At 37.2% G+C, this 12,131-nt stretch overlaps 1 protein-coding gene across 1 annotated transcript in view; it reads right to left on the bottom strand.

Annotated features, from left to right (window-relative positions):
- LOC121256900 (structural maintenance of chromosomes flexible hinge domain-containing protein GMI1) overlaps positions 1 to 12,131 on the bottom strand; it is a 38,151-nt gene that overhangs the window by 15,884 nt on the left and 10,136 nt on the right. The window contains exons 13-19 of the mRNA XM_041157690.1: positions 10,534 to 10,669; positions 10,288 to 10,349; positions 10,092 to 10,220; positions 7,759 to 7,849; positions 7,628 to 7,662; positions 6,698 to 6,773; positions 6,420 to 6,602 (exon numbers count right to left, since the gene is read on the bottom strand). Coding sequence (XP_041013624.1) covers positions 6,420 to 6,602; positions 6,698 to 6,773; positions 7,628 to 7,662; positions 7,759 to 7,849; positions 10,092 to 10,220; positions 10,288 to 10,349; positions 10,534 to 10,669 — 712 coding nt within the window. The remainder of the gene's footprint in view (positions 1 to 6,419; positions 6,603 to 6,697; positions 6,774 to 7,627; positions 7,663 to 7,758; positions 7,850 to 10,091; positions 10,221 to 10,287; positions 10,350 to 10,533; positions 10,670 to 12,131) is intronic.

Raw genomic sequence — 12,131 nt, 5'->3', positions numbered from 1 at the left:
AATCTAATTAATTTTGACAAAGAATCCAAACCCCTCCCGAAATGTTTCCACAACCCCACACCAAAAGGCCACGTTGCCTGTAACACCCCGCTTGAGACTACTTAGTAACATTTTCAAATATTGAGAATTTGACAATAGTAACCCATGACTTTGGCTAAGTGGAAATTATGAACCTTAAAGAAAGAGAGCTTTTGGATCATGATTTGGCAAAATGACTTCCGCCATTACTTTAGTCAGGATTTTTAGAGATTTCTATAGCAATAATTTTTTTTTTTTTTTTTTGTAGAAATAGGTTACCAAGAGGCCAATAGTAGGATGACAAGTGGCATGAAGAATACTTGACACCTTAATGAGTTTGGTAATTGGTCCATAGCAAGCCATGGAAGCTCGAAGGATTTGAGGAAGGCCCATGAGTTGGTTAAAGTAAGGGTCCAAGCTTGAAAAGATAAAGGGCCAAAGAAATGTTCAAGACAAGGCCCAATGTGAGGCCCAAGACTAAGGCCCAACTTAGTAAGTAATTGAGGTCCAATGAAAGGCCCAACAAAATCTGAACATGAGGCCCAAGGGAAGGCCCATTTCGAGGCCCACATTACGGTCTAACACAAATGGACGTTTTATGCCCAATTAGAGTGCACCACTTGGAGTACAAACCTAGGATTCCCCTCACCATTCAAATAGTAAATACCACCACCTAGCAAATAGTTTTCATTCTCTTCCAAAACCTCTCACACACCCCTAGGGTTACTTTTTTAACCATGGTCAGAACCACTCCATCATGACTTCAAGCTTACATTCCCAAAACCCTTCATCATGCCATAGAATATTAACTTTGACACCATGCATGCCGATTCCTTCTAGCTTTTCTTTCCATCATTTTTTCTGAAATTTTCGTCTTCTTCACTTGTATTAGATCAATCTTCCACAGCTCTAGAATAGTAGATAGGTTGGAACTCATGTCATCAAGTGGGAAGGCATGTCAATGCCAAGAAATCACCCAATCGGATTCACTAGGTGCAAACCGATGCACTCCAAGAACAAGCCAACAAAACCTTGTTCTTTCAACCACCTCATCAATTGTTTTCAGTGCTTGATTAACCCACTCTCATGCTACCTAGCTCTCGAAAATTCAGGCCTAAGATGAAGCCAATAGCAGCTCCCATAGTCACTCCAAAAACCAAACTATTTCACCTTGGAAATGGAACTTGTTTCAGCCGAACTGCACCTTTATTCTTCAAAATGTTTCTGCAACAAATCCAGCCATCTTCACAGGCCTATAGCATCACATCTAGGTCAAAAAATGTGTCATCAAATCACACTCATTTTACCCTAAGAACTAACCCTAGCAATGATGAACCCAACGGTAGGAAATCATGTGCAAAACTCTCGGCTGAACCATTCCCCATTCAACCCACTTTCTTTTGCTGCACAACAAACACCAAGTGTCCAACATTCATGCCTCAATACACCTCTGGAAAATCCACTCAAACAGTATGGAATAGGGACCAAGAACTTGACACAAAGATAGGACAAGAGTTTATCAAACTCTGGACAAGTTTGGAGACCAAAACCACCAGCCCACACTTGGTTTCTCTTGGGAAATCATTGGATTTTTGTCCCAACTTCTAAAACCACTTAGCTCCTGCACCTATCACCCTCCTTTGGTCCTTGTCCATGGGTCAATAGTTTGATGGATTTTACTGTGCAGATCTGGAAACAAAAGCTTACACACCACCGAAAGCAACCACCAATCACCTTCACTTCACTTCAACCAAACCGTGCACCATTTCACCCACTTGCACCTCTTGCTTCCTCACTCAAACTCTATAAATAGCACTCCCCTTCCCTCACTTCCTCCCATGGCATTCTCAAGCATTCCCTAGCTTCCTTGAGAGCAAAAACATCCATAGTGTGAGGAGAGTGAAACTGAGAGGTGAAAGTGAAGTCCTTGGAGTGAGTTTGATCTTAGAGCTCCATAAGCCACGGATTGGCGAGTAACTCTACCATATCTCTTTATTGGAAGTTAGAATCACATGTTAGGCTTTGATTTAAGGTATGAGAATGAGATTTGGATTGAGTTATATGAGTTTAATCTTTGGGAAGCAGGTTTCAGTTCAGATTTGAAGTTCTTCATGCATAAATTGTTTTGATGTGAAACTTTAGCCATGACATGTCTTGATATGATATTTTAAGCTTAGCTAATGTCTTGTTTAGTTAATTGAAGGTATTTGCGGAAAATAGCATGTCATGGAAGGTTTATAAATCTATATCTTGGATTGATCAACTAGCATGTTTCGGTTTTGACTTGTTTGGATCTAGAAGCCAAAGGTTGTGTTAGAAGCATCTAGAAGCCTATTATCATCATGTTAAGAGTTAGAATGCATATTTTTTAGATCTATAGGAGTTCATATGTTAAAGAGAAGTTCGATACATCATGCTAAGTAATCGGTTTTGGTGAATTCATGATGGTTTGATTTTGTTCATCTCATGGATGTTGATATGATTCCATATGGCTTAAATCAAAGTTATTAGCATGTTAATAAGTTCAGATCCAATGTTTGGTTATAAAGAGTACATAACATAGAGATTATAGGCTTAAAATCATAGATAGTGTAAATTAAGCCATATGCATGCCACGGGTTGGATGAATTTCTCATAGTGGATGTTTGATTCATGAAATTCTAAGGTCATATATGGAATAAGAATATGGATATGGATTATATGAGGTTTGTGCAATTTAGTGGAATTTGGGACCACAATGCACATGGCGAAAGTTTAGGGCCGAAATAGCAATTTCAGGAAAGCTAGGAGGCAGTTTTGCAAATCTGATTTTAGTTTATTAAATTCTGGAAATTTCATGATTCCTACAAATGTATTTTATTTCAGCTGCGACAGTTTTTAGAACTCAGAAAGTTTTAAGTTCGCTACTAACTTACTCTTGGATGTATAAACACCACATTCATGTTATAAATGTTATTTTGATCATGAAATGTCATATGATACATCATTGAGCATTTGGCTACTTGCATACATGACATGTGTAATGTTACTTTTGCACAAAGCATGAAAGAATACTGTTTTAGCATGGTACATGAAAATATGTCTTTTTGAGCATGAAGTACACTGCATGTTACACATCATGAACTATTTTGTCAAGAAGCATAGCATGAAAATGTTTTATCACGGCCCAATGCTAGGATAGGGGAATATTCTAGTGGAACTCCTCTGTCCACTCTAGAGTGAGTAAAAATTGAGTGGTAACCAACAAGCCATCAACGGGTTTTGAATGGAATCTTTGTAAAGAATTCCGAAGTGAAGTCAAATATGACATCTAATGTTCGTGGGTGCATATGTCATGATGATGATGAAATGTTTAATATCAATGCATTGAAAGATATATTTGCGCAGCTTTGATAACATAGTCTCAACATGAATTGTGCTATGGTCATTGGTAGGTACTCACAGTGCAAATGGAGAATTGTGATAATACCTTATGTTATCTCCATAAGCCATCCCTCATATAATAACACCAAAACCATTTACCTAGTAATGCTCATTAAAATGAATCGAATTTATGACTGCCATACACCCAATTTTATTGGGGTACAAATACTCAACCAACTCGATAATTGAAATATAAAGTCACAATCAATTCCCCCATAAGAAGTCTCTCTAACGTTTTTCATGCCTATTAGCCACTCCCATTGAAATGGAGAAAAAAGACAATAGTATGATGACAAATTCAAAAGATTATTTAGCATGTAATTCCAAATGGATATAGTAAGAAACACTTGAAGGCAAACCACAATATATTTCATTCGCAAAGAAGAAATTTTACAGCCAAAATCAACTTAAGCAAAAAACTTAGATAATTTTATACACTCCACCGCCTACGCTAATAGGATGAAAGTCCTTAATGCCTTTCGCACCAACCTTTTTGGCAATAAGAGATATAAAAGTTGCATTGAAACTCCTCTCAAAATTTGTTTGATTATGAAACTTCCCAAAGCCAGATAGGATGAATTCTATTAGAACCTCGCAACACTTCTTTTAACATACCTCTGACCCCCTTATCCCCATTCAATCCCCTTACCACCTCCCACACCACATTCTCCTTAAATTCCCTTTCAAACTATTCTTGATATGGATAGCAATGAAAGGCCATCGGCTTCAGTCGCTCCAAAATTCTTCAGAATATAAATATTCATGAAACTTCTTTTGATGACAATTCTTATTTTTTATTTTTTATTTGGCACCGGGTGTTCAGGAACAGCATCCCGACTAATCCCGAGGGTGCAAAGGCCCTTAACAAGGTGTTTTTTGCAAGTGCACCTCGGGTAATTTAAGGGAAAAATTCCTCAATCCGATAGCCCCTAGAGATCGTTTGCACCCAAAGGGATTTAAACCTTAGACCTGGGGGGAGCATACCCCCAAGCCCAAGACTTGGGGGATTTTAACCTTCAAAAAATTGTATTATATGCTTTCTTGTTGCTTCAAAATCAGAAACCATGGACCCATTGATGATTTAGGCTCCGTTTGGATAGTGAAAGTGTTTCATCTCATCTCATCTCATCTCATCTCATCATTACAACTTTTCCAAATTCTCACACAAAATATAATAAACAATTCAATTTTTTCAAATCTCAAAACAATAATAATATTAAAAAATAATATTCTAACAATATTTTATTCAACTTTCATCTCAACTCTCTCATCTCAACTCAATATCCAACCAGCACCTTAATCCACCAAGTTGTTTCTACGAAGTGATTTTTCCACTCAATGAGAAAATTTGGTGTTCTTATTAGCCTTTCTCAACCACAAAACCCTTTACCTCAGCCTACAACTCACTTCTTCAAACAAAATACATTTTTCCAACTCCTTAGAAAAGCAATTTCCTTTGTCAAACTTTCATTCTTCATTAAAGATTTTTCTACTGCAATAGAATCAAGAATGTTGATAGTTTCGATAAGATCTTTCTTTTTCCTCCCTACATCACCAAACACCCCATTCCTCTCTTTAAATCCACTTTTAATGCTTTCAGTTTACAAGCCAAAACATGACTAATAGATCCTTGGTGTGTATGATGACCACCATACCTGTTCCACAAACCCACCTCTCCATCCAACCGATATGCCACAATTCAATCTCAAAGTAAAATTATAAGCAGTCACCTCTGTAATACAAAGGAAATGTTCTCCATTTGCTAGAGAAAATAGAAACCTATCGCTATGAAACGAAGACGCACGATTATTTAAAGCAACCCCCCCGTGCGGGGAGGGGGGGGGGGGGGGGAGAACCAGTGGGATATCTATGAGTACTTCATAAAAAAATTAAACTTTAAGGACTTCAACATAGTTCATGAATGCCAATGCATGCCTGATTGTTCAGCCCAATTCATCCTGAAGACATCTTCACCATCATCATTTGGACCACACACACTACACATTCAAAGTCAAAACAATTCTAAAGAAGCATGCTACAAAGAAGTTCCCACACAACCCTCTTGTTTCTCCACCACTCTCCTATCCCACATTAGTAAAACCCCTACAAATGATCCTTGTGACCACAAATATGTCCCATCGACACAATGGCATCAACCACAACTAAAGGCAAACAGTCACTTCATCAGGGATTGTCACTGCGACCAAGTTGATAACATTACCGTAAAGGAACAACCACCCACTTCCAAAGACTTGGGCAATATAAGGCCATTAATACCTCCAAATCAGGCTCTTCTGTGCTAGATGAACGATTCTCAAATAGAAAAAAATGGGGAAACGGGAATCAACGATGGAGAAGAACTCACAAGGATGGACATCTCAGATTCAACAAGATGGCTGAACCATTGGGACTTCATCGACAATAGGGAGAAAAAGGCATCAAACTTGTTTCAGCCACTGTGGTTGGAGAAGACCAAACCTTCGAACCCATTCATTCTTAGGATTATGACAATTGGAGCAGGTCTTATATTGTGAAGACTCATACAATATGCCCTTTCCTCCACATATGACTTGTGCTTTCATCTCAATTCTGAGCCTATTTAAATTAATACCACCCCTTTCCCATTTAGTAGCCCATTCGTAAACTCCCACATCTTTAAGATGTCCTTTTCTGGAGACTTGCACTTTGGTTTAAATGAAAGGTCTCAAGCTGAATTGTAGCAAAGCCATTATCTGCCTCTGATAATAAGTCACCTACATCTTTAAAATCAACTATTCGACTTCTCAATATAAAAAGAGCACTCTACATCTCCCTCACAGCACCAGCGGCTGCTATATTGGAAATGGTATGCTTTCTTAAAAGATACTTCAATGGAAAATGAAAATCTTTCCTAGAAATCAGAATTTTTGAGTATCCAAGCTGTTTATCAAATGTTTATCATTTGGGAAACCAAGCTGTTTATCATTTTTTATGCCTACCATCAGATGATATGCCAAGAGCCTTTTTGTTTGCAGGGCTGACAACAAGAACGGGTTGATCCTCTCCACATTCAGTTTCTTGATCATAACGATCATGCATTTGAAGAATCCAATCTTGATACTCTCTCTCCAGTTGCAAAGGAGACAACAGCTTTTGGTCTCTATAAATTTCAACATCGACAACTGCAGGTACAAAATTATGTAAATGAGAATAGCACATAGCAATTAACATGAGCTATCTCAGAAGAGTTCTCTATTGTGACTGTCAGAAAGATTACGCTTTTCTTTTTCATAAAGCTTATTGCCGAAATTCTTTAGAGCAGTAGTAAAAGGACTATGGTGGGCCAGATCAGTCTGCATAAAACACAATTACCTATCAGTGTTAGAAAAAATGGAAAAATAAACAAAGAAAAAAGTAAATAGTCACTACACTATTTGTAAGCTTTGCTTAGTTATTCTTCCATGCGCCTACATAAATCTGTTTTCTGCATACCTATGAAAGTACCCATTTAGGTGCCATGAGCATGCAAGTGCACATGATTATCTGCATACAAGACAACCTCCTCCAATCCTCCAACTTGTAACATTTCCGTTTCTATAGTATGGCTTAATGATTACAGTGATTACTAGCAGCAGGTGAATAAACTTTTAGCACATTTCTTTTACTTGAAAAAAAACAATGGCAGGAAAAGTTAGCCTGGCCGGCCACCATAATATCCAGGCAAAAGATATGTTTTCATAAATAATGTAATATTCTTAAAAGCACAAAAGAGTGGGCAACCGAAGTACAAAGTAAACAAAAGAAAACCAACTAGCAAAAAGAAAAAGAGCAAAAGTCTTCCAAATCTAGAAAACTAGAGAATTGAGGGCTGAGGTGATCAGCCATTCATTCATAGAGAGCTATAAAATGGCCAAAGACCTCCTCATTCCATTTCAAAGATTATAGATACTAATGATGTTTAAATTCATCCTGTTATTGTGTTTTTGTATCATTCATTCGTACCATATCCTCAAGTCTTTTAGGTGGGAGGAATAATTTACAAAACAAAACCAAAGGAAAGGAAAGGAAAGGAAAGAAAACTATGACAAGATCACGGTGCAGTGAGGAAATTGTCGTCCACAATTTTTGTAATGCCCCAAAGATCCAGGATATGGAAAATGAACTTACTTGAGACACTCTTACATGCACACGGAAGATCATTCCTTACCTTAGAAGGTGTTGGATTGAAACCAGCATCAGTGTCTACAACCAGAACAATTCCACAAGCATTTAAATAAAGATTTCTAGAAAGTATAAATGAAAATAAATGTGACAACATAGGAAATGCAACCACCCTACCAACAAAGCATTTAACCCTCCAGCAACATCTCTTCAGTATGTGGGCCTTATCTCCCTTTTTGTGCCTGAACTCCATAAAAGGAAGCCATGCCTGTGGTGAAGGAAATGAATTGGATCTATGAGACTAGCCCATCATGTAGCACTGAAAGGTAAATATAAAGGCATATATACTAGATAAACAAACAGAAAAAAGAAGTGAAAAACAATGACTGGTGGCCATGTCGTCAAGACAATTTTATTTCCTACCATTTACATTCAATTGTTAGAATTTTCTTTATTGATTCAAAGTTCATTCTATTAGGTGGCATGCTTGGGGAAAGTTTCTTCCTTTCTTGCAGTGCCACAGGACACAGAGTATTAAAGCATTCTAGCCATTACTAGAAAGTGTTTGTACAATAATTATACGACAGGCTCAAGCAGTAACTTAAGGACAGAGTGCCCAGAAAAAAGAAAGGAAAAAAAACACAAGGGAAGAGCAGTACAAGAACCTGCTGTAAAGCATATGAGGAGAGGCAATTAAAGTAATAACACTGTATTCACCAATTCCACCTTCAAGATTGCTGACATCAGCTGTATGGACGAAGATGTAGGTGTGATAAGAGCATACGAAGAAAGCCTCCAGAGGAGTGATAACCAAAAAAGAGGGTAGCGCTTTGGGAATTCGACCAAGATGAAAATCAAAGCCATGAGATATTATTAGTACAATGGCTCCATTGAGGCCCATATCAGGAGAGAGGCAATTAGCATAATTATAAAACCCAGACATGGAGGAATAGGCTATTCTTTTTTAAATAGCATTGACTGGGAGATGCTGGAGCTACAAAAAAGAATAGGCCCGCTAAAAAAATGGCAGAAATAGCACAAGAGAATAGAAATCTGCCAAGAAATCAAGACAAAAGATGTACCAAACGTGGAAAAAGTCATGGTGGCAAAGGTAGAGTTGGGACGAGCATATGCTTTAAACGTGGCACGAGATGGCATATTACTCAAGAATGTTGCTTAGGCCTGGACACACCTATACTAAGACTACATGAGCACAGAAAAAAAACCCTAATATGTGTACATTCACTCAGCTCCATAGAAACTGAGGCGTGCAATAAGCGTAGATCTGATGTATTGGAACAATTTCAGTTACATTTTATCTGCAGCTAATGAAGTTCAACGTTGAATTTTTATCTGTTATTGTTCTTGTTTAGTTATGCTACATGTTGGTATGAAAATTTGATAAATGGCAATAGTAGGCAATTCTTATGATGATCATTGAATGAGTGAATTTTGAGATGCCGAATAATGAGAACAAGAATGAGGATAAAGGAAATTGCTCCCAAAAGAACGATATCAGAAACACTTCAGCACCACGTGTAAGCAACACTAAAAAGAATTACGTACGACTCTAAAGATACTATGAGATTGGATGGTGACTGTTAATGCCAAAAAAAAAGCACAATGGGTCAGAAATACGAGGAAGAATCATTCCCGGCCCACGGTGATGTTACGACCTTAATCGGTGCAGTTTGGAGCCCCCGGTGGTAGTCTAGAGCGGTTGTACAGTATTCGTACGTACATCCATACCAATGAATGGAAAATAAATACAGGAAAAATAAATTGAGATAGAGACACTGATTTACGTGGCTCGGCACATGGCCTATGTCTACGGGTCGTTTGGAGGGCGAATCCACTATAATATGAATATTTTACAATCTCTCATGATTTCTTATTTCTCTCTATACAATGGAGGTTGGAGACTTATTTTCTAGAGATGATTCTCTCTGGAGCTTTCTCCTTCTCTCTTCCCACTTGTCTCTCAAGGTGCCCCTTTAATGGGCTGGACTGGGATGCCTTTTGGGCCAGCTAATGGTGACAACAAAGCAATGGTCAATATTACCCACAGAATCGATTTGGAATTAGTTCACAAGGACCGGTTTGAGAAAAGGCCAAACCCCAAGGACCAATACTTAACTTTTCCTAAGAACAACTTAATATTGACACCAATAACTAAGCTATAATACGATGAAATAATGAGTCAAGAACAACAGTTCAACAGAGGATGAATACAATAATGCATCCGTACATTACCTACTTGTGGCACAAAAATGGGACACACTGTGGTTTGGAACATGCATGGCATGTGATGATCAAAAATTTTAAGTACATCTATCATAGCTTCAGGAAACAGAAAATATGCAAATTATGAAATTTCACATTTCACACTGTGGTTTAGAAATTATATACTGTAAAAAATGGAAAGATGTTCGGCTGCTAAGTTAATCAGATAGTGAAAAGAAAAGAATGCTCAGCACTCATCAGATAATATGGCAAGATTGACAACCTACCCAGCGAGCATCTGGAAGTAAACGGCCAAGCCGTCGAACAGAGACACGACTGAAGGTTTCATAGTTTTCTGTGATACTGCAGCCTTCAGCTTCTAGTTTCTCCAAAATCATCTCAACACTTTCTTTCCCCTGAAGAAAACAGCCTATAGAATTTCAACGGCGACATAATGTGAAAGGTTGTGTGCTACTCTTATACCTTAATGGATGGAAAATAAACACATTTCAGGCATGCATTGGCTTCTTGAGATGCTGTTGAACCTGATATATCCAAGTCTTAGAAGAAAAATAACCGAAATTGTAGCTGGAATTGCTCACAGCTGAAACTCATTAAAAACCAAAAAAAAAAAAAAAAGGAAAACAACTACAACATACCTTGGACATTTTTTTTTTTTTATTAATAAGAGCTAGATGATTTAACAAGGAATAGTTAATGGTAACCTACCTGGACTTTTGGCTGCAGTATTAGCTTGCTTGAAGGAAAAACGAAGCTGTAGAATAAAGTCAGGACCATTGCAGGAATGCAAGTTGGTGACAGCAACCTCTCCCCCTTCAGTTTCAGCTAAATCATCACCATTAACCTGAAAAGGCAGGAGAATCATTCTCAGTACTTTCATATTTGAGTGGTGCTATAGGTACCAGGAGAAAAACAGATGGAAAAAGGGACTACTCGCATATTTTTCCGTCCCTTCTTTCTTCATATTTTACTGCAGATGTCATGTGGATCATTCAAGTATGGCCATTAAACCACTTGGTAAATAGAAAAATAATTATAAGAAAAGTAGAGATAATGGAGCACTAGGAGAATGCATTGGATTACAATATCCTAAAATACTACAATGGCCAGAATTTAAAACATTGACCGGAATTGAAGTTCCGGTCAATTCCGGCCATTCCAATCAATGTTTTAAATTCTGTTCCGGTGATCATTCCGGTTTAATCACTGAAATGGAATATTTCAAGATCGGTGCGTTCCAACGTACCGTTTCGGAATTAACTAATATATATACATTTATTATATGTATATATAAACTAATAAGTAATACAATAAATACATGTTTAAGTGTGTATCATATATGTGTATATATGTGTAAATTTATAAAATGAATATACGTTGAAAAAAAAATAGAGATATTGGTGTTAAAAGATAATATTAAAAAAATCACAAACTTGAGTAAAGACAAAAAAACAAACAAAAAAATAAAAGAGCAGATAAATTATTAGAAATGATGATGCTTAACAGAAGAGTGAGTGAGGGGACATATTTAAAAAGTTCTAAAAAAAATTAAAATTGTATCAACACTTTTTAGATTTTAGAATTATATAAATACTATCTAGATTGAAAATTTACAAAAATTTCAGCAAAACTCGAGAAAATTACAAAACTATCATTAAAACAGTTTGTTACAGAATAGGGTATAGAATGAAATTCCGGCCGGAATAGGCCAGAACAGGCCAGAATTTTGAACGAAACAGAACGATGAGGTATAGTGTACCAGAAAAGAAAATTCTGATCGGAATGATCAGAATGGAACGAAATTCAAAACTATGCATACAACTTCAGTAACTTGCTACAATATGACACTGGCGAAGATTATCCATAGAAATAATTAAACCTAAGGATGCAGTCCATGTGATAAATGAAGCTCCCATTGAAACTTTAGACCTCCAATGGCCCTTCCAAAGGTAAGAAAAAGCAAACTTAGGAAGAACTCGGTAAAATGCATTAACCATTAAAGAAAGATACAAAGTCAACCTCACAGACATACCAATCTAATAAAATTCAAATCCCAATGAACTGAGTTCTGAATAAGCCATATGACTGGCTACCAGCGCATCTCTATCACATGCAATACAAAATAACTCTGTAAACAATTTCCTTCCGCGGTCGCATCACACATCCAAAACTTGATCTGAGAACCATCCTCTAATCAATAGTAACAAATCTATAAAAAATTTCCTGACCCTTCTTATACTCTTCCAGAGATTTACCCCATAAGATCTTGTAAGAATTTCCAAACATCATCCTTCAGCCAAACTATC

This window comes from Juglans microcarpa x Juglans regia, chromosome 3S (assembly GCF_004785595.1).
Source record: "Juglans microcarpa x Juglans regia isolate MS1-56 chromosome 3S, Jm3101_v1.0, whole genome shotgun sequence".
NCBI classification, from domain to species: Eukaryota; Viridiplantae; Streptophyta; class Magnoliopsida; order Fagales; family Juglandaceae; genus Juglans; species Juglans microcarpa x Juglans regia.
This window is presented reverse-complemented; position numbering and strand designations above follow the sequence as displayed.